The 24233-nt window shown below is 40.4% G+C and overlaps 1 protein-coding gene across 9 annotated transcripts in view; it reads right to left on the reverse strand.

Annotated features, from left to right (window-relative positions):
• Window positions 1–19659, reverse strand: part of DLG1 (discs large MAGUK scaffold protein 1) — a 145169-nt gene extending 125510 nt beyond the window's left edge. For all 9 annotated transcript variants that reach the window (XM_071566801.1, XM_071566806.1, XM_071566799.1 and 6 more), the window contains exons 1-3: window positions 19329–19659; window positions 18821–18952; window positions 5028–5194 (exon numbers count right to left, since the gene is read on the reverse strand). In XM_071566801.1, the coding sequence (XP_071422902.1) occupies window positions 5028–5194; window positions 18821–18952; window positions 19329–19347 (318 nt within the window). In that variant the 5' untranslated portion in view covers window positions 19348–19659. The remainder of the gene's footprint in view (window positions 1–5027; window positions 5195–18820; window positions 18953–19328) is intronic.
• Between the last annotated feature and the right edge of the window lie 4574 nt (window positions 19660–24233).

Here is a 24233-nt window from a genome sequence, read left to right on the forward strand (position 1 = left end):
CAGCTTCGAAGGCTGCTCCCTCCTGCACACACACAGCTCTCACACAGTTACCAGCACTGAGATCTTCCTTCTGATCTGTTACCTTTGCCAGTGCACACCTAACTCAGTATTTAATGAACACAAGAAAAGGGTATGAACCATTTATCCTTTTCAAATTGCATATATATATATATATATATGTGTGTGTGTGTATATATATATTTTTTTACCAATTCCTAGTACTGAAAGGATTAACATTCCTTTCCTCCTTATCACTGTCTCGAATCGCTCTTTTGCTTTTTTTTTTTCTTTTCCTTTCTTTTTCCTTCATTATTATTTTGTGCTGGAGACTGAAACAAATAAAACTGCTAAATAAGGTTCCAGGAATATAGAGCATGGAAAAGAAAACAGATTGCTGTGAACAGGAAAACTTGCAGTCTGTAGTTCTGACTTTCTCTAATGCAAAACCTATGCAGATTACAAGCTCCTGTCTTTTGATTCAGAAGGGCAAAAACAGAATTACACTGTCCCTCTAGCAGTTCTCAGGCAACCTAAGCTTGTATACCACTATTCTATGTATATACACAAGCACACATTGCTAAAAAGTCATTCCCAAAGTCAGCTGTGTAGAAAGTTCTTGTAACACAATCCTTAATCCCTTTAGAGGAGCATTATATTCCCACTCTCAAGCAGCTCTCACATATACCATCAAGGTGTCAGCTGGAGGAATAATAACTTGGCCCACAGTAACTAGAGCAAGAAAATATCATCAAGATAAAAGAAACAGAGCTGAAATCTATTACTTCAAAGACCAACAATTTCCAAGCAAGAAAAATTGCCCCATTCTTATCACCTACGGACTCACCAGCCTAGCAAGCAACAGAATAAAGCGAAAATAATCTCCAAATGCATCTGCTATGCCAATCTGCTTGTATCTGTGAACAAACACTGAACTGGACAGCAGCCTTTAAAGACTAAAAACTGAGAGTTTGCTAAAAAAAAAGCTAGCTATGAACAAAATCAGATATATTAAAGTCAAGTCTCTCCCCAGTCTCCCGTAAACTTCAGCAAGCTAAACAAATCATTAGGTTAAACACATGCGGTACTGGAATCGTCATGCCCTTGGGTTGATTAAATCCAATTATAAAAAAAAAACTTTAAAAAATGCGCAAGTAGCTTAAAAAAGCATACCATTGAAACCAAAATGCATTAAGTTTTACAGCACAGAAACAAATTTTCACATAGTACGTAGCAAGTATGTGGAAAATAAATTGTCAATACGTAAGAATATATCCTCATAATTTTTATTAAATTTCAATATATTGAAGAAAAGGTATTGCCTTACAGGTCTGTAAAGAAAAAAGTCACTGAAGAAGAAAGAATTAAGGCAAATAAAACATACAAGCTTCACGTTTATGTAATAATTTCCATATGCATTTGAAAGCTAAACTAGACATTCAGATATACTAGAAAAAAATGAAATCAATGCTGAACTTCTGAAAATTGTTCACAACGTAACCGTATTCTAACTAGTGAAATACAAGGTAACATTTACTGTAGGTGACCGAGACTGGGAGAAACGGTCACTTTCAGTTTCACATGAACTGGGATCAACACCATGTGCAACTAAGCTTTCAAATACTGACAGCAAATCTAACATCTAACCTTCATATACTGAAGGTCAAACAACTGTGTCTTTCACATGATACTCAAGACAAAAGAATCTGAAGGAGGACATGTAGCTTTGTCATAAATGTTCAAATCTGGACCACTTGACAAAATAAAGTAATCCGCACCCTATCAAGGTTAGGTAACACAACATGCTGTGATCACCAGGCGGTACTGGAGAAGCAAACAGTGCAGCTGAGAACAAACCCTTACTTCTCTGGTGAGACTTCCCAAATCAGGCCATCCTTCCTTTCAACATGTTGGTCATCTTGCCATGATAACGTGCCTGTTGTCACTGTTGCAGTGTCAAGGACAGGTCCTTGTATTACTGGCAGGCTAACAGCACATGAGAATAAAAACTAGATGCAACTTTGTAATTAAGTTACACCTTCACACACAATATAGAAAAATACAGGGACAAGAGTACCCTTGAGCTGGTAAGTCTGTTATTATGGACATCTCAGTCGCAAAATAGCTAAATTTGTATATAACTAGAAACAGTTTCTGAAGGGGCTGGCAAGTGAATAACCAGAAAGACTGGATTTATCAGGACCCACTATTCTACACGGCAGATGTCAGCAGTTTCTCCTACAGGAGAAGCACAAAAGATGCCACAGTTGCAACATCGGAACACAAATCTCACAGCAGCAGGTATGTGCTTCCCTCCCAGCTGCTGGAAGTAGGAGCATATTTAGCAATAACAAAATGGTGTGGTAGGGATGAATCCTCAAGCCCCTAACACTGCTCCCAGGTGCATTACAGGGGAAATAAAATAAAAATTATGCCATTTAAGACATTTATGCCGCCTCAGAAGACCTTCAATAACAGAGACTGCCCATGTACAGCTATGCACAAGATAATAGCTTCCTTTTTCTGTTTCCCACTTAAGTGTTCAATTTTTTTAAGCAGCACCAAATCTTTCCAGTCTTCATTTCTTTTCAAGCTTTAGATCCTCCGTGTCAGTCTCTTCTAAGCACTGAAGTTATACATCTTTTTTTGCACCATGATACCACAAATTTGACAGCAAGTGCAGCAAAGCCTTGTGCAGACCAAGTAGAACGGAACAGTTTTACACTATACTTGTGTCAACAAGGTGTTCTTTTAATCTCTGAAAAGAACATCACATGGTTGACTCACCCTGAGATTCCAAAATGGCCCAGATGTTTTCTGAGAAACCACTTCCTAACTATTCAACTTCTACTAGTTCGGCCAGAGTGAAGAACACTGTACCTGGGGCTGCTGAACCAGAGCCTACCCATTAATTACTCCAAGTGCCCAAGACTTCATTCTAGTCTTAGCTGCTGAAGCAGCAAGGCAACATTCTCTTCCCATTTTTTAATTTCCAATTTAATCAAGGTGTTTTCACTAATAACCCAAACTCGGATTTTTTTTAGCAACTTTAACTGATATACTATCTCAAAAGATAGGCTGATAGGCCATGCCAAAAGTTTTACTGAAATTGGAACTTATCACATTTACCATTTCTTCCTAGCACAGGAACTATTACCACAGCAGAAAGAAACTGGCAAAACTGTCATCAACAACATGACAGCTATTATTTGGCTCCTTTATCACTTGCAAGGAGCTACCAAAAGACTGTAGAATCGTTCCTTGTACCTGTTAAACCTGGATACTCCTCTCCTGCCTTGCTCCTATACACGCCCTTTCTAAAAGATAGCATTTCTCCATCTGGAATTTTCTGGAACTTCATCCATCCTCCATCACTAAGGGCAACTGCAATGATGCTCAAATTGCCTCATTAGGTTCTCTGCACAAGCAAACATGAAATATATTAGAACCAGTGTATTTCGAAACACCTCAGCAGATAAAATAAGCTTTGCCTCTCCTTGCCTACCCTGTTGTCTACAGTTCCTTTTGCTCCTGCTTCAAAGAGATACCACCCCCACCATACCTTCAAAAAGGGAAGTTATACAGCTCTAAGTCTAAGATTTAGATGATGGCTACAAATAAATAGAACAACAGTATTTTCCATATTATTTGTGATATACTCTAGCATTGCAATTCTTAAAGAAAATTTTCATCAAGGTGACTGTGATAACAGTGGCCTTCTCCATGCAATTTCAGGTAACTAAGATTCCACAGAAATATATAATTTAATTTTTCTGGTGTATAATCAAGATTCACAAAATCAAAGAAAATGTATTCCCACACTGCAAGTTCAGCTAGAATTTTAATTCTTTGGTACTCAATTACTTACAAATCTGAAAAGTACAGCATGCCTAGGCTGCTCAGTTTTTTCTTATAAAGAGATTTTAATGGCTGTTCTTGGGCCATATGTAACTCCTGCCCCTGGGTTGGCTGATCCTTCATCTAGAGGTCATTTTTTACTTTCCAAAAGAACACAAGTCTTGGATTTCCCCTATAGTTCTCTTTAAAGCATTCCTGATGTATTTTGTACTAGCTTCAATATAACAAATTTGAGAAAAGCTACAATAAGCACAAGCACTTTTATTTAAATGCACAAACTCTTTAGCACATCATAAGCTTATAATCTGCAGCTAAGTTCTTACAGCCCAAACAGCCTCTAATAAAGGTTCACTGAGTAAAACACCCTAACCACTTTATCTTGGTGAGCAGTACAAGCTCCTGAGCTTCCCTGCAGGCTGCAGCACTTAGTCCTTTGGCTGGTCCCTCCTAGGGCTCCTCCTGAGCTCTGTCATCAGTTCATGAGAACCATCAGCACAGCACAACTGCCTTCAGTTACAGAGAAACTCAGACACCTTTTCCAGTGCTGTCACTAGTCAGGGCACACAGGGAACAAAGCTCATGTCTTTGGGGACAAATAAGAGGTCTCAAGCACAAAAATTCAAGCAACATTATAACTTTAACTGGGGCAGGGAGATCTTGATTTAGTGAAAAATCTACATCCGTGTGCATTTCCCTGCTCAGTTTTCTCACCACTCACTAGTGACAACCGGCTGCATATGGTTTTCCAAACAAGTCCCTCCAGAACATGGACACAGAAGGAGCAGGGAATTTCGTATGAACAGGCTGAAAAATTTACTATCAGAAAGATGAAGCCTCAATTTCCCAAATTGTTAATGAAATAATGACTCAAGGGTCACAAGTATGGATGAGTATAAACATACTAACCCTATCAGCAAGGTTCCAAAAATCAAAGCATAAATCCAATGTAATGGTCACTTAATGGTACATTTGCAAATGCGTTTATAAATTTTTGAGTAAGTAAAATGCATACATGTTCCAAAACATTTCAAGAATTAAATCCCCTATGACTATTGATCTTAATAATGTACCTTTTCTTTGAAAATTAATATTTTATAAAATGAAGGAACTGGAGAGATCAATGTTGAACTAATAGTCTCAATAAGAATATAAAACAGGTTTCTATATCATACCTCTACACTTGGGCTAAGGCTGCTCGGCAGTGTTTCTGATGTCACTGTTGTGCTTGGAAGGCTGGAGAAGTCCCAGGTATTCACAGGCTGTATTGGTTCAGATGTCTGAGAGTGATCAATGCATTTTGGATTGTCCAGTAAGGTCACTTCATAAAATTCTTGAATATCTAAAGACGTGAAAAAAAACTGAGGTTAGGCTTTACAATAACTATAACATTCTGATTTCAGCTACATCTTCCTTGTGCAAAACAAACTGCATTCAGCTTCACCTGTCATCAGTAAATTTGTAGGTATCACGAAGATCACATGAACCTCCCTCGCCAAACACACACCTCTGTCTCAGAGCCTCTGTGCCCCCACTAACTTTGGGCACCAACCCCCAACCCTGTGGCACCATCTGCAGCAGGAATGGCAGAAGCATAGGGAATAATGGCAGTGGAATAGCAGAAGGGATGGGTGTCTACATTTCAACTAAAGTAGCCTTTGGTTTTCTGAAATCTACTGATCAAGGGCAATATTAGAAGGTTTATTTTGTGGCATATGTTTCAATTAGATGACCACAAAACTAGAAGCACACTGATGAAACTGTCAAGAGAGAAGATGCAAGAAGTTAGGAAAGATTGATCAGCAAAGGTCATCATTTGCTTTTTCAGCCTACGTAACAGAAATAGGATGACACTTAACAGTACAAATTACAAGTCATATTTCTGAGCTAATAAACAGCTTTTTCTGTAACCTCGAATAGTCAGCTGGAAACTTGTGGGCAACAAAAATTTGGCTGCATTAGTTTTTTTCTTGACATACTGTCCACTACATGAAGCACCAATAACACAATCTAAAGAAGCACCAAAGGTGTTTCTGTGAAGTATAAGTGTTTGAAACTTGCTACCACAACTGTATTCACATCCATAAACACACACATTAAAAAAAATAGACCTGAAAATGTATAAGCTAAGGGAAGGGCAGACAAATGATTAAGTTGTCCTGTAAAGCTTTTAGTCTTTTATTCAAAGTAAAAATCTGCTAAACAGGAGTTGTAAACCCTTGATTTTTAATTGCAGCAACTTCATAGAAGACAAACATACAGACACAGCAAGACAAAGAAGGAAATAGGACACCGACATGAATAACGAGGAGTCTACTTTGCAGAATTTTGTAGCTTTTCAGCAGCTGCCCAGAGTCAGTAACAGAGGAACAATAACCATTTCCTTATAGAGCTTCCCCATCAAAAAAAAAAAAAAGACCACAAATGAGAGTTGCAACTACTGTTGCTGGTATTCCAGTCTTAGGTGTTTTCACAGACATTGCACTTCCACTCTCCACCAGCTCAGAAAACTGAAATTCTCAAATTCCACTTGTATCCCTCCTCTGAGCAAGAGTCAAATTCCTATCAACTGCTTACATTAATTTTTAAAGTTATACTTGCTCTTAGTGCTGCTGATTGGAAGAAATGGCAGTGAGGGTTGCAGAAGACATTAAGTGACCCAGATATAGAGGAGCAAAGCAGCCTAAGGGATACAAATTGCCTTTAAATCTATCTTTCACATTAGCTCCCTCAGCTGCAAATTTGTCTTGTAGCTGCATTAACATTAATACATCAATCAAGCACACCAAGTAAAGATTTTTTCCCCCAGTAGAGAGTACTTTGTATATTAAAATGGGCAGTGGTTTAAGTTGATTCTATAGCTGCAATCCACAGCAACCAAGCCAGGATGATCACTACATTATTTATGGGAAGGGGTTATTTGTGCAACTGCTTTGCAACAGAAATCTAGGACACTGATTTTCAATTCTGCTACTCTTCTTTTAAGTCCCTGCCAGTGGAGGTAGCCATTTATTCATACTGCAGAATGACTGGTTTCAAAAAGCACAGTATTTCCCATACATCATCTCTACTTCTCTATGAAGGACACAAAAATAGACTTGCTATTGAAAGATGTCAGGAATATGTGCACCATTTAATGAGGGGATTAGTTTCTGTTTATCCTGAACTTGCTCCAAATCCACAAAGTTTCTAGGAATCTGGTGTCTATATGATAATATCTACCTTCTTAAAAAAAAGAAAGCTTACATTTTTACTATTCAGAGTGCAAACATCATGTACAAGTATAGGCAAGCCACCTACGAACCCTGAACACGTTAGGTTTGCAAGGAATGAATGCTGACATTTCCATTTTTTTAAAACCAGAAACTCAGACCATACCACATTCAACCTAAAAAATTTCTTCTTCAGGTCTATTGCTATTTATCAGTTCACAAAAATATTACATCACATCAACACACTTGAATATCTACTGTAGACATGTTAATGTGTGGATGCATCAGCATATGAAAAGTCCCAACATAATTCTTACAAATAACAGGTAGTAAAATACTAAATTTTAGTTGTATTTATGGTCAGATTCCCTCTTCAAGATAGATGTCCTATTTTTATGTCCCAGACCTTTTCTCCCACATTAATTCCATGGCAAATTCTCAAACTAAGTTACAGAAAACTGATTCAAATAAGGTATCACAGAACAGTAAAAGAAAACATAGACAAGGAACATTTCAAACTAAAGGGGGCACATTAAAGGAACAGACAATTGACACTTGAAAAATAGAAGCACCGAGTTTTAGGAAGCCAAAGTGACAAAAAGTGATGAATGGTAGGCAACACAGAAAACCATCCTGGATTCAGGTCTTTTTACAAGTAAAACCACATTAAGAAGCCAAACCAGAAATATGTTTGATCGCAACAAGAATAAAAACCTGCACAAAGCAAGTGACAGACCAGCCGTTCTGCAAAGCAGGACTCTCATGAAAAAGAAAACTACATTTCCTAACCTATCAGTAATGTGAAAAGCTAAGCAGTGGTGGCAAAGTGGTTTTTTTCAGTCTAACAGCAATTTTCTGGCATATTATTCATCCTGTTCTCATATTCTCTGCTCATCTTAGTTTTGTTCTTTCAACAGGCTTGTTCACCAGCAACACGATACACCAGAAATAAAACTGTTCACTCTTCAAGCAAACAAGAAAGAGTTATCTGTTTCATTCAAACTGAAACCAAAATTAGCTTCACAAGGGAGTTCCAGCTTCATTAAAAACCAGAACACAGTAATTAAAAGAAGAGCAGAACTACAGAAGCAAACAAATTCTTGTATTTCCTAAGGTATATTTGAAGGCACTTCAAGAGACTACAATTCTGTCTAAAGAATCTGCTTCTGAGGACAAGGATTCCAACCAGCAACATTCCTTCAGATCCATTTCTTCTCTGCTCCTTAGAAATCAGGCATAAGGCCTCTGCTTGCCATTTGTACAGGTATGTGCAGTGTCTGCTACTTTTTGCCGTATATCCAGCAGGGAGTACACTTGTAATCAGGGTAATTTAACATCAGTGCATGTTCCAAAAACCCCATTGTCAAACCAAGCTCTCCACATACACCTTTCCTACAGAAAAGAATTGATTTTAATACAGTCATATAGCAGAATAAAGCTGAGCAGAATTATTCTCTACATTCACGTATGTGTGAACGTTTCGATAACCAGTCAAAGATGGGATATCTATAATAGCATTTTCTTAAGGGAATGGTGTTGGCATTGCTTGTAACAGGCCATGGGCCTTCTGTTAAATGAATAACAAGGCCTCTGCACTTGTCCTGGCCTGCCCAGAGCTTTGTTTTAGCTTGTCCAACTCTATCACCAATTACCTTAAGACCAGGTGACTCATCTAACTTGCATGGCTTTTACTTGGCTTCAGACAACTGTGTGAGCTAGCACATAACTTTCATAAATATTTCTATATATAATACACACGACATATACATAAATATGTATTTACTACATATTCCATAAATAGTATACATAAATATATGTAAAACCATGTGTTACATCACATAATTGTCCGAAGCCAAGTAAAAGCTGTACATAAATACAAGCACACACATACACAGATTGGGTGTACAGAGAAAAGTGTGTGTGTAATACCCAACAGATACCACTAACAAGTGGTTATTGTGTAGGGAATGAATTACCTGTGACCCTGAAACAAAAAGCTGAACAGGAGGACAAGCATAGCATGACAGCAGAGGCCTTGAAAAAAGGGACACAGAATGGTATCAGAGGCCTTAAGGCTATAAACAACTCACAAGGTGCTCATTACTGGTCAAAGGAAGCCAACCTTGAGAACTGGGCAAAAAAAGTTTGGGGGATAACAGAAGAAAGAACAAGCACCCAGCATATATAAAATGCACAGCATATACAAGAAATTTAAATATAACATGGAACTGTAAAGTAAAGAAGAAAGGGAAGTACCGAACATGTCACAAACAACAACCACCTCAACAAAACACAACAGTGAAGAGAAAGAAACCATCAACACTTCACATCTCCCATGGGAAAGACTCCCTGTACAACTCAGTCTCCCACTCCCCATTCTTCCCTGATCATATTTTAATAAATTCCAGCTTTCTAACAACTATCAAGCAGCTCACCATAATTTTTTCACGACAGTGGTTTCAGGCTTCTGATATTGAACTTTTATATTACCGTATAGAGGGAAACAATAAAATTTCATTGGCATGTACTATTCATGTACCTAAAACAACGTAGTAGTTGAGGTGTCAGTCTCAAAGTAACAAGCGATGAGAGAAGGAGGACATGACCTCAAGTTGCACCAAGGCAGGTTTAGATTGTAAATTAGGAAAAATTTCTTCACCAAAAGGGTTGCCAAGCATTGGAATGGGCTGCCCAGGGGAGTGGTTGAGTCCCTGGGAGTATTTAAAAGACTTGTGGATGTGGTGATTAGGGATACTGTTTAGGGGTGGACTTGGCAGTTCTGGGTTAATGGTTGGACTTGATGATCATAAAGGTCCTTTTCAATTTAAATGATCTGGGAGGTGACAGGAGGTGTTTCAAAAATTAAAAGCATTCCTCTCACAACCACAGTAACCTACTGTTTTTAGGTTTAGCATTTTTACACTTTAAGCATATTGACCACTTGTGGGTTATAGATGGTTTTTCTTAAATAAATGCCAGGAAATTCCATACAAGCTTAACATTTCTTGAACTAAAACAGTTACACATTTACTATAACTGACTGCATTGGACACTGACATGTAAACCAGCAAACTGTTACCCTTTCATCATATAACACACAAAGTTGTAAACTGCTAACACAATACACATGAATTTAACAATCACATTTGTATATGCTGTATTAATTATATCCTCATTTGGAGGTTTTCAGTTTTAATGTAGTTATCAGCTTTGTGCATGTGCAAGAGTTAATTTAGGAAGCTCATTTTTGCTTTCTGTTTGCTCCTTTTTTATTCATGTTTTGCATTCTAAAATGCTAAGGGGAAGGATCACATCATCTCTCAGCCTGCTGGCAATTCTGTGTCTGACACAGCCCAGGAGTCTGTTCACCACCTTTGCCCCGGGGGTACAGTGATTGTTCATATTCAACTTGGTGTCACCAGGACCTCCAGGTCCTTTTTTACATCACTGCTTTCCAGCTGGATAACATACAGTATATACTGGTACATAGGATTGTTCCTCCCCAGGTGCTGAACTTGGCACTTCTACTTGTTGAAAGCCACGAGGTTCCTGTCAGCCCATTTCCTCTGCCAGTGGAGGTCCCTCTGCATGGCAGCATGACCAGGATTGACACACTTCAGCTACACAGTTAATCCTGCACTGACATCGATGAGATGCTCCTTTCGGATGGATGTTCAGGTGAAGAAACCAATTTCAGACAAAGTCAGCAAGTCAGCAAACCACCAGATACATTTGCATCTACATACAGACTTTACCACACAAAATGGTTCAGTACCAGCTTTGTTCAGGAGAACCTCTCAGAGCCACCACCCTCTCCTCAAGCCTTCAAGCAACCAAGGAGCTTATGAATTCACTCAAATTGATTTATTTCAGTTTAGTATTTCACTTGTAGATCTATCCATGTGAGCAATTCCTTTGTCATCTCTCATTTCTCTGCCTCTTCTCAGACATTCATTCATCTAAATAGAGCACATGCAAATACCTGTGTTTGTTTATGATGTTACCCGTGTTTGAAAAAACGGGTCTGTTAAGAATTTGACTACCTGTATGTTGCTAGGAAGAGATGTCATCCCATTAAAAATTAAGTAGTTCTTTAATTCAAGCAGGGGGAGGGAAAGACATCTTTATTTCTTAGGGCTCCCTGTCAAAGCACTGAAAACTTAAGTCTTAAAATGAGTAGAAAGGAGAAAAAAAAAAGGTCAACACGTTATTTCAGTTCAGAGCAATTTGAGATGCACGGTATCTGCCAAATTCTTAACAGCTCAACATCATGAATATATAGACAAAACAGAGTCATGATCACTGTCAGAACAGGCAAGAGTCTGCCAACACTACAGACTTTCACTCTTCAGTTGCAAATCAACTCCTATTAATTCCAAGGAAGTCTCAATACTACATGCTTACTTCACCTGCTATATCAAGCTAAGAATATCCATTTAACACAAGTAAATCACAACTTGAGGAGTGTACAATTAGTAATGAAAACACCAAGAAAAGTTTCACATCCATTTACCAAGCCAATGACCAGAGTTAACTAAGTATTCTCTTTGTGTTATTTGCTGGTTATGTTGTGTCATGGGGTGTGAATCTGTTCAAAAATAAGTATTTGCCTATATGAAAAGTGAAAACAGCCTCACCACAACCCCTGTAAAGCCCCTTTCAGAGTTTCTTGTTTTGAGGTCTATTTTTTCTTTAAAACTTCTGCGCACAATTAAGACTTCCTAAAAAACTCGTGGTGCAACTCTCTTACTCCATGTGTTTTGTTCTACAAGACCCTTTGCCACAACCTGCAGCATCCCCAGCCCTTCCACTTGTTTCAGGAACTGTCCTACCCTTTGAACACCTTTTCTGCACATAATTCTTTGCTTAACTCGAACTCCAGGAGGCGTTATTTTCCACTAACACAAATTCTCCTTAACTGGTGCTCACTGAAACTGCCCTCATTTAACCTCAGGTCTAATTGTTTGCTTTTATTCCTCTACCTGATTTTTGCACTCAGACAAATTCAACTCCTTGCCAACTTGACCACTTACACTTTCCAAACTGCTCATTCATATCTTCTTCTTAGCTTACTAGTCACTCCCAGAAATCCACAGGGTCTTCTCTTGTGTCCAGAATTGAAGTAGAAAAACTTAAAAAAAATTAAAGTTGCCATCATTCAGACAAAAACTGACACAAGAATCTTAGACGGTGCAAATTTTTGATTTGATATCACCTTGTGCACACTTAGTTGTCAGACTAAGCCTAAAAAAAAAATCCCCCCACCCAAAAAAACCCCAAACCAAACACTACACAAAAAAAACCACACAAAAAATCCCCAAATCAAACAACAAACACCCAACCTAAACATTAACTCCCAGCTATCCAACTATCTGAATCCCAGTTGCAAACCACCAGCCAGTATAACAAAGTACATTTTTTCTTAAAGGAATGTATTTACTACTGTCTTCAGTGGTAACAAAAACGTGTCAGGGACAAAGAAAATGTTACTATTAAGTTTTATTTGTGGTGTGTCCCCTAAAATAGTGTCAGTACAGGACTGAGGAGGTTTCTCACCAGACAAATGTGTTCAAAAATATCGAACTAATTTTGACATGAGTTCATCCAACTCTCCAAGTTGAGCTTTCATAGAGGAGCACTGCCTTGCTCAGATGAGACAGCACAAGCGTTGGTTCTACTACCCATGGAGAGCTCAGGCTGCAGAGTAATTATCTGAGGTGGTGGTAACACCAGGCTGGGTGTGCCACACAGCAGCATCTCCTCCAGCACTAACACTTGAATGTTTCCTGCAGGCAAATTTTAACTCAAGTTTCTGAACACCACTAAAATTTGCAATGCTTTTGCAATTTGCCCACAAGTTTTCCTTACTGCACCTCTGTCTTAGGCCAATCTTTTTATTTCAATCCGAAATAAGTCCGCTTTTTTGAGAGTATGGTTGGGAAGATACTCACACATGACAAGATTCCTATAAAAGCTTTACCAAACAGCTCTAGAGCCTCCCCTAATTCAGAGAAGGAACACGAAGCTAAGGAGGTTATTCCAGTGTCAGCCCTACACCTTCTGCAGTCTCTTAACAATCCTGTAAATTTGGCCTAGTTATAATTCAGGAAGCCATCTGTGCAAGGAGACCAGTCAGCTGCTAAAGTTCAGTTTCTTTGAAGATGCCTTCCACTTGCACCAAAACAAGCACCATTCCTAAAAATACAGGCAAACCACATGCACAGGATGCACAGAGCATCCCAGCTGCAGAGCTGAACAAGATGTTCTGCCCTTACTGCTGGAACCACCGTGGAAACAGGAGTAAGATCAGGACAAGTATCCCCTCTCATGCTTTCCCCTTTCCTCTACCCTGAACCCAGCACTGAAGCAATCTTGAGGCAGATCAGGAGCAAAGCCAGGAACACAATCATGGGAGGTGACAGGCATCAGAACCAGGGAAAACAGCTGAAAGAACACAGGAAATAAGTGGAGCAAGAACAGGACAGAAGATCAACTCTGCAAGAATCAGGAAACTGTATCAAATATTCCCCACTTCAACTTTCCTTTCAGTCCCTATATGAACAGAATTATTGACAAAATTTTCTTGTCAACAGACCCTTTCAATGGTAACCCTGTGAAGAGAATACTGTAATTGGTGAATTCTGAAGTGCAGCTATTCAACACTGAATATTCACTGTAATAACCACAAGGATAAACATTTGCCACAATACTATTTATCTGCATACCAGTAGCTACTCAACTTACACTAGTCTTACTTGCTATTTTAGGCTACCAAAAGCAGCACCTAATCCCAAAAATTCAATACATTGCCCTGTCACATACACACACATAATTCAGTGTGGAAAACACTTTGAAAGGCAAGCAAGCTATCAAACTGAACTACATAGACACAAAATAGTAAGTAATTCTTAAAAAGGAGGAGCAATGAGACTGTTTCACTATTAGCTTCCTTGCAGCAGAAGACATGAAGTTCTTCCAAAAACTGGGGCATTATGACATTCAGACAAACTCCACAGCAAAAATATACTGACAATGACTAAGTTAACACTTCAGTCATCTGAACATCAAACTGAAATGTTTTATCCTCCCTCCCTCTGGATGAAAATAATCAAGTACTTAACTGCTTTTGAAAATACAATCCTAGGTCAATTTCACTAAACCCAACCAACTTCTGTTTCAGCTTCAAAGGAGACCATAGCAAAATAGGCCCGAGTTGATTTGCAGTTAACTATGTCATCATGGTGCAATGCTCTGTTAACTAACTACATTGCTGAAATAAAAGCTGGTATTCCCCAAGAGAAAGTGGTTTTGGTTTCAGTGCAGAAGAGGAGCTTCTGCTTTAACTGTGTTTGATTTCAATTTAGTCAGCAAGTATAAAAAATATTTCCAAGGTAGGTAATTGAGGAGGATCAAGAAGAGCAACACCTACAGAGATGCCACACGCAGTTCAGAGCTGAGGCCACATGCCATGTAAGCAGGAATATGGTTAGTGCACTCCAGAGGTACCAGCTTTGAGGAGTGCTGACCCAATCGAGTCTACTACAGTCTAAACGAGGGTTGTTTTCCTAATTTAGTTCAGAAAGCTGGTGTGGACAGAGGCGAGAAATCTGCAAACTATGTTTGATATTCTTAGAATTTTCAGTCCTGGTCAGACTGCTGAGAAACCTGAACAAAGAGTTTGCTTTATGCAATCACCTGCTTTTTAAAAATTCTCAGAAACAAAACTTCCTTTTCTGGGGTGTAAAAACATATTAACAGCATTTTTAATACATTCTGTGCAATTCATAAAGCTCATGAATCCAAACTATGATTAAAAACAATTCATGATTACCAGGGGGAAGCTGTTCTATGATTTAATATGGATTAGTGAAACCATTACATGTTTTTAATTCAAAATTTCCCACACTGGATGTGTAGTGTTAAGAAGAGCCAGTGCATAAACACAATTCTCTGGGCAGATCTTCATGCAAAAGCACTCCAAGTAAAATAAATGAGATTGTTTACACACATGAAATTCAACACATTCAACATCCTGTAGTCAGATCTGCTATTTTATACTAAAATGCCTATATATGCACAGCTACAAATAACATATATATTAAAAAACCCCACCCCACTTTAGACAAGAGGGGTAGCACAGCCAACTCCACTGTCAGTGTATGTAGAGACTCCTCTATACTTTCCTTTTTCTGACACCTGTGCAAATGGAGTTATTGCCAGAAAAAGGAATGTTTTAAAGTAGCAAACTACCTCATGTTTCTAGCTAGAGTTATAATATTTTTAATTAGAGAAATATGGTCAACCACAGCATAACACCCATCAAAGTAGACTTCAATTAAACAAAAAGATTCTGTGTATAAACAGTATTCTGCTACACATGTTTTTCTCTCAAAAGTGTTACTTACACATGCAAGTGGTTTTCCTCCTGTATTTTCAAGAAGATAAATTTATCTGTACATTTTCAAGAACCAGTAGCTTCTCAGGAAGGTAAAAGAACACCTAAACTAGAAACAGAACTTACCTGCAGAGTTATTACCTCAGTATTTGAAGATAAATACCAAATACTTTACCAAAGTGAAGTCTAACCCCTGGTTCTGTATGTGGCATCTTCTTTTGGTCTCTTAATAAAATGACTCACCAATGATCAGAATATCAATAGCAAGTCATTTTAACTTCAACTAAGAAATCATAAGCTAGAAAAGATATTACACATTTTTGAACCTGTACAAAAGGAAATTTACTTAAAACTGACACTATTCTCGTGTTGATTTTAATTACAGGCCCTTGACCTTCATTTAATTGAAGTACTAGACTTTATTACATATAACTGATTGCATATAACTGATTGAAGAAATGGAAATATCACATTACAGAAGAAAAAAATAAAAGGACTTCTGCACAGACTGGTTTAAGGAGGTCATAGTTGCTTACTTTGTTACTAATTTGAACTTCTTACAGTTATCTCACTTAAAATATAACACTGTTGCAATGTTGATCTTGTGACACTGCCTGTACGCACTAACTGAGTACTGGCCTAATTCACATAATTTAAAGCCATAATTTAAGTACAGGTTAAACTTGCAGATTGCTGAACTAAAATTTTATTGGTAGAACTAAAAGGAGAGGACAACATAAAAAAGGCTCAAATGAGAAAAGTAATGCTATTTATTCTTCAGCATCCAAATGGAAACTACAAAAAAACCTTTCAACTCCTTTATGTGCATCTAAATACAGAAAACGCTGTCAAAATTAGTGTGGTTTGCAGGAATATTTAATTTACTCCACAAAGATAAATTTGTGTGAAGAAAGTAATTTCTATTTATTCCTTGAAGAGCAGCATTTGATTGTCAAGTCAAAAACTATACTAAAAAAGACACATGAAGAAATTGACAGCAGATCTTGACTGCAGCCTCCCCAAACCCACCACAAACAGGCAAGTCTTGGATAGAGTACAGTAACTTGGCAGAAAAAGCAGAAAATAATAGATGTAAAAAATCCTTGTAAACTAAAAGTAGCACACTTGCTGGACGAAGTATCTCTAAGAGAAATAACTTCATATAGTTGAGCCACAAATTTGCTCTCAGAACAGCACTGGCTGTTTAAGTTGGGAACACATCACAACTTCTCTAAAAGGCACACTTAAAATCCAGCCATAAAGCAATGAGCCATTCCAGGTAAGCCTAACCCACAGCACAACTGAACAATGCATCCAGCCAGCCCAGATCTGCACAGGAGGGCAGGCAGGAGCAGGCTCAAGGTCTTCCCAGTAAGTGCAGCCATTCTCCAGACTGTCTCTTTTCCAGGGAGTCCCCCACTCTTTATGGTAGTCACACCATAAACAAGATGTCTCCAGGGAAACAACAGCCAGGAGCAGCCTGCCACAGAGAAGAACTCTCCTGACATATTTCCACAGAAAAGAGCAGGTTTAAGGAGAAAGACCCAGCATAAATTCCTTGGAAAGTACCAGCCTCGTGACAAATGGTTTGGGAATACATGCACTCTAATAAATCATACAATGAGCCAGGAAATGCAAAGTTAATGCAACGTGCCCAAGAAGCTCTTACTGAGCACACACAGATGAACTGAACCCCACAAGAACCAGAGTCCCGCGGTTGAGACACACAAGACCAGAAAACAGGCAATGTTGCCCAACCAGGCAAAAACACATTCCTGGTTTCTGCTCTTGCAGAACAAGGCCAGCAAACATGAGGTTGCCTGCTCTGTCAAGTTTACTACTACTAGTTGTAGAGTTATAAACAACGCAAATTTGTGTGTGGACAGTAGAAGAAACTATGTCTTGCAGATTTGAATATCAAAGGCTAATAGATTGGTACCTTATTCAATGAAGGGGAGAAAAGAGAGTACTGCATGGATCTTAACGACTGAAAAAAACCCACAAATCAACAAAATACACACATACACACAGAACAAGAAAAATGGTAATCACCACTGACATTTGCTAGGTGAAAATAAGAAGTGTGACTGCAGTACATTAAGTTTCCAACATAAGACTTCAAAATTCTGATTCACCAAAGACTAAATCCTGTTCACACATGTCCCACAAAGATTATGTCTAGTTATTCCTCATAGAGTTGATTAGCATCAACTGAGTATTGAAGAGAAATTTAGATCTCCTAAACAGGAAAAGATCCTTGTAACTGACCTATTTTCACAACTACCCTCCATGAACTTGCATGATAAGGAAAAAAACACAACACAATTACTGTCTTCTGAAAACCTACAAAAGATGAAATAAATGCTCCAGAAGAAAACATTCCTCATGCAGCAATGCATGTTTATGTTTGGCCTGTCCCTGTGTTTTCACCACAACACAGAATCAAAGAAGTTGTAGCACAATGCAGAAAGATACAGGCCTGTACAACACTAACCATTCACTAAGCCAGTGAAAAGACGCTAATGCTGAGACAATGTTTGTCATTAGTACCATTGAGGCACTGGTTACTTTGTTAAAAGACAAGGATGCAGAACAAATATTATTCTTGAGGGGAAACTGACATTACCTGTCATAGTGACACTCAATCAAGGCAAAACCACATTCACTGCTTCCCTGCAGAAGTTTCCAAATAAAACCTGGATTCTGCAAGTTCTATTTATGCTCTTTTTTTCACAAATTCAGAATTATATCCAAGTATTTCTAAGAACTCATGGAAACATTTGAAGTCAAGCACTAAACTGAGAATCAGCAGTGCTTTCACTAGATTTCAACGTGCAACAAAAGAGATGATTGTAGCACTCCCTGAAGCATTACAGGTTTCTCTTTTCATTTACTTTAAGTTCAAGTACTTGCACTTCATTTATAAACTTCGTGATGTTTTTAGAGATTATTCAGCGGGAACTGCCTGAATCCTACATTAGATTAAGAACATTTCAATTCATTCACCAACCTGTTACATACAAACAAAAAAAGAAAAAGAAAAAAAGGAAAAGAACTCCACTCTCCTTAGAAATTTATCAGGTGAACAAAGACACATGGAAAAACAGTCTAAAGTAATCTACAACTACATGTCACAGAAGAATAAAGTGCACCACAGCAGTTTGGGCCAGTCAAAAGCCTGAAATAAACTAAGTATATGTAATGAGTGAACTGTTGATCTGTAACAGCACGTGTGTTACTATGCAAAACAAAAACACAACAAGAAGCACATGGCTCCTAAAGTAAGGGCAAAATATCTTTTCTTTTTAACACTACAAGTGACAGCACAAGCAAGAACCGACTGAGAGAAGTCAGCCTTTACCTATCAACGCCTGGAAGAGGTTACTTTGGAAGATACTGATGACCCGCTCGATGGAGTTCCGCAGCTGCCGGTCCTCCGCCTGGCTCAGCTTGGAGCGATATTCCTCCAGGAGGCGCAGGGCTCGCTGGGTATCTGCAAGCGGACACCAGAGACACACACGGCTGACCCGGGGGCACCGGGCAGGAGCACCGGGGATGCAACAAGCCCCTGCGGCCGGGACGGCCCCAACCCAGCCCAGCCCAGCCCAGCCCGGCGCGGCAGCTCCTTTGTTCGCAGACGGGAGAGCGCGGGCGGGACGGTGCCCTCGGCGCGCTCGCACTGCCCGCGCCACCCCCGCCCGTGGCGTGCCGGGCCGTCCCGCGGCGGCGGCAGCAGCAGTGGCATTACTAGCGGCAGCGGCAGCAGCAGTACCATGAGCACCGGCAGCAGCAGCAGCACTGGCAGCAGTACCATTAGCACTGGCGTCGGCAGCACTGGCGTTGGCAGCGGCGCTGCCCCCGGCTCTCACCTTGTTTCCGGACGGGCATCGCGCCGGGGCCGCCGCGGGGGCTCCGCCGAACTCGGCGCGCGGCGCAGGGGGGTGGCGCCCCCTGCCGGCCGGGGCGGGGGGGGCCGCGCCTGACCCCCCCGTCGGGCGCGCGGCTTGGCACGGGGCTCCCGGCGCGCCGGGACAGGGGCGGCGCGGCTGGGACGGGGCGGCGGGGGCGGCCGGTCGGTGCCCGGGTCGGTGCCCGGGTCGGTGCCCGCGCCGGGGCCGGGACGGGCGAGCAGGACCGGAGCGCTCCCACCGCCTCCCGCCCGCTCTGCTCGGAAATTCCAAACTTTCCAGCCAAAATGGCGGCCTGGAGGCGCTGGGGAGCGCGCCCCCCCCACGTGACCGGGCCCGGCGGGCGCCCAATCAGGGCCCGGCGCGGGGCCGGCACCTTGGCGAGGGGCGGGGGAGGAGGCAGGTGAGAGCCCCCCCCCCGCCTTAAAGGGGCCGCCCCGCCCCGCCCGGCGCGGCACGGCCCGGGGGCGGCCCTGAGACAGCGCTGGGACGGGGTGGGAACTGGGACCCCGACGGCAACGGGACCCCGGGGAAACCGGCGCTAAGTGTTGTCCCCGGCACTGATCGTCACCGCCCCGGGTGGTGCCCGCTGTGTGCTGCGGGAGGGCGGAACGGCTCCAGGTGTGCGCCGGTACCTGCGGTACCGCTTGTCCCCCATTCCCTGCGGGAGCTCATGGGCAAAACCGAACCAAAGAGCTGTGCTGGGTGCGGGCTGAGTGTGCCGGGCACGGAGCAGCTCCTGCCGCGCACAGCGTCGGGCAGAGCCGCGGTCCCTGCGGGGAGGACTCGGCACCGCACGGACCTGCCGGGTAGCGCAGCGGGGGCACCCGGAGCCTCCACACACACCTGCGGCTGGGCTGGGGCTTTCCTTTAGTCTTGCTGGTGATGAACAGGATGAGGAGGAAGGGCTTATTTGAAGAAGGATAAAGAAAGAGCTTTTCCGCAGTTAGCAGGGGACATAAGGTTAGCATAAGCACATCGTGGGAGAAAGCAGGAAAAGCCTTGCTTATTGAAAAGCTTAAGGGATGGGCTATATCGACTGACATCACGGACCAGTCAGAGTCAGAAAGTTACTTTCTCAAAAGTGGCGTGGAAAGTATAAGGGGCCTTCAAAGGGAACACAAACAACCTGCTTTTTTGCAAGGTACCAGAGAGCTGACAGAGCATAGAAATGAGTGACTTACGCAGAAACACATGTGAGCTAAACAATCTTTGTAGAATACTCTGTATGATCATTGCAGGGAAATATATATTAAAACTGAAGAATTTAGGGTTAATTCAAATGCTTTTACTGAGGGGGAATGTCAACTTATTTCTCAGTCGGTTGGACAATCAACCAAAGCCTCAGATGTGAAACACTTCAAACCCTCTATGCATATGAGAGGCAGAAAGAGACTTGAAAGTTCAAAGTAAATCCTGCTGATGTGATTATTTTGATCCAAGTTTGTATTTCCATTTACACTTTTTTGATTTAGACACAACTGAAAATGCTGAAGACCTTATTGCAGGAACCTAAAAAGAGTCTCCTGGGCAACTCCTGCAAGTTTCAAGTCTAAAAATCAGGACTAGATTTGACAGTGGCAAACACCTAACCTTACCAGAAACTTACACTGTAACAAATCTAACCCAGGTCTAGAAAAGGCCTCTCTCTTCTCCCTACCCAATACTCACATGTTTTGTTCCTAGGTTTGTGCCAGGAGTTTCTCCTCCTCCCACAGCTGTGTACTGTGAAAGTTTTCACACATCTTATTGAAGAAAGGAGAACATACATTTGGTGCTAACTGACACACATTTCCCATTTTCACCCCTCCTAATTGTATTTTCATATCTCAGAGTTTTGGCACTAACTGGTACCAGTTTGGTTATTTTTAAAATTAAAACATTCTAAGAAGGGACATTGGCAGGAACCTCCATCATCTGGTCTCATCAGTTTTCACAACAGCAATAAATGTACTCTAAAAGGGCCATAATGCTCTTGATTCATAGCAATATATATACAGAAGGAGAGGAAGAACAGCCTAAATTTAGCTGGCAGAAAGGAGACATCTGCAGCATTTGGACTGGTTTTGCTGACTGACAAAAATGTATTATTACAAAAAAAAAAGGTGTTTTTTTTTTTTGCAATTAAAGGAACCACCACAAAGAAACTACTTTTTCATAAACATGATTTGATGTTTTCAAGTGTTTGGGGTTTTTTTTATTTTAAACAAGAGATAATCACATTATGTGCAGTCATTGTAGTGAGGGTAGAGAATTAATCCCATATATATCACCCTGAGACAGCATTTCTCACTTGCTACTAATGCTTCAGGAAAAAAAAAAAAAGGAAAAACAAAACATCAAAGAGGAGGTCAGGATGATGGATCAGCAAGTCAGGAAGCAATTAGGTGAGCCTTATTGTGCCTCTGAAAGCCATGTTGGTTCCCAGCACTTCTGTTTCAGTTCTAGGAGTGTATTTGCTGATTGGAAGCAGTTGAGCCAGAAAGCCCAGTATTGTACTTCAATATGTAAACTGGGTTTGAAATTCCAGCACATATAGAAAATATCCCATGAATGGCAAATGGCATGTTTTACTAACAGCACAGTGCAAAACTGTCCTGTATTACACATCCTCTTTTTTAGGCTCCAGCTTTCAAGAAATTTTGTAGTTCCCTTGGAGGAGGAGAAAACTGGGTATGAACCAGAGCATCATTTGAGCACACATCATTTGTGCCACAGCTTGAGCAACATCACTTAAATCAAGGCATTATAGGCACATACAGAAAGGCTTGTACTTCAATTGTGGCTGGTGTGGTCAGCATAGAAGTTGACATTATGCTGTGCTCAACACTGGCTGTACTCCAGAACCATCCTTGGCATAGGAAATCCAGGACAATTGTATGAAGCAGCAACCTGTTGCCATTTTAGTCCTCTTGGCTCCAGAAGCAGCCGAGGATCTGACTAATGGACTTCCTTTCCCTGCCTTCATATTTCTCTGTTAAAATCCCTTCTTCTGTGACTTCTACCAGCACCCTGTGTGGGACAAACCCCTGGCAGGGACAGGCAGCTTGTTACAGCACACAGACTGCTCTGCCTGTTGAAGGGCACGGTGCTTAGGGGGGATATGTGATATGGAAGCAGGCAGCTGTTGGAAGCAAGGAGGTCAGCACAGCAAAAAAAATAATAAAATAGATCCTGTCTTAATTTTGTCACATTTAATGCCCAGAGTCACCATATACTAGAGTAGTCACCATGTAGTATACAGAGCAGATGATTTCCCTTACTCATTCAGAACTGGGAGTTGTTGCTCATAAAAAGATCTCTGACAGCTGCAGAAAAGCTTTCACTTCACCTGCAAACTCAGTGCAATTCTTCACAGCTAACTGGGGAAGCAATGAAACTAATGAAGCCTCATTTCCCCTGGCTAATAAGGGGTGAAGCCTGAGTGAAGTTAGCTTGTTCATTATGCCTCCACTCATCTGGATTCTCTGATGTCAGATAAAGTTGGATCGTGTGCCAGAGCCTTGCTTTCCAGGACCTGCCTTTTCAGAAGGGCACCTTTTCTTTATCATCTGTAATTTTGTGGGTTTTAAGAGATGCAAACAGCTTCTTGTAGAAGCATTCTACTTGAACGAAAACATGCAATGGTAGCATGTGTCCTCTTTTTTTCTACAAAAGCTACTACTTACAGCTAATTTTCATGAAGACTACTCTTTTCAAGACAGTGTGCAGTGTCACACAACCTTATGAGTCACATGCCTGTCATATATACTGTTAACAGTTGAAATATTAGCTCATTCTTGTCTATCATCTTTGTTCTTGTGGGTAAAATAAGTTGCTGCCTATTACACACAGAAGGATTTAATCTTCAGTTCTTAAAATCAAAGTTTTATTTAAAAAAATCATGGTTTAGCAAATTTAATTAACACTACTCAACAGAATTCTTATGGGATCCCCTTACACATTTCTGCTTATTTGACTTCAATTTTTTTATACAGAGAAGACAGTTTCCCCAGTAATACAAGCTTCATATTTTTAATTTGGGAACTCTAAATCCAGTTTTTTCTCATAATCGAAACTTAGGTTAATTTGATCTTGATCAGAATACAAGGATGCCTTTATTCTTATTGTTAGAGAGTCCAGCTGAGTATGGCTAGTAGATGAATGTATTCTTGTTTACAGGGAGAATAAGACAAAACTGGACTTCTTTTTATCTTAAAAAAGTTTTTCTATCATTGTGCAGTTTGTGTACTCTGAAGTTGCTTGAGCTCTTATTCAATTAGGAATTTCATGCTGTGTGTATAAAATTATCCCATCTTTCTTTGCTCTTGTAATAAGATTTATCTATGGAGTTTGGGACAGTTCACAATCCTACAAAGGAGTGAGTTTTGTTATTCCAGAAACTCAGGGACTAGGGCATTATAGAAAATTATATGTGTTTTCTATTTTATTATTTAGAATGTTTTATTTAAATGTGTGCACCTAATGTATAGAATAGTGCTATTAGAATTCTTATAAACAATTGAAATTCAGTGCCTGGGTGCTAATGCTCCAGTGTTTTCTGGAAGCCTGAAAAACATCAAAAACAAAAGCATACAAAACAATATTAGTTATATTCATTAACAATTGCTGCCAATATGAAATGCATCAACATAGATCATCTTCCTCCACACTTTCTATAATCAGGGCTGTGTTATATAAAATCAGCTTAACAGCTTCTTAGTTGACTTCCTGATGTAAAGATAAACATCATTATATAACCTGCCTATTTTAACTTTCCCAGTCAAATTAAGCATAGAGGTTGGTGTGTTGTATGAAATGGGTTTCTCTGAGTGAAAACCCAGTGCAAGAAGTAAACCCTCAAAGAGCAGGTTAGATGCTGTTTTC

This window comes from Pithys albifrons, chromosome 11 (assembly GCF_047495875.1).
Source record: "Pithys albifrons albifrons isolate INPA30051 chromosome 11, PitAlb_v1, whole genome shotgun sequence".
NCBI classification, from domain to species: Eukaryota; Metazoa; Chordata; class Aves; order Passeriformes; family Thamnophilidae; genus Pithys; species Pithys albifrons.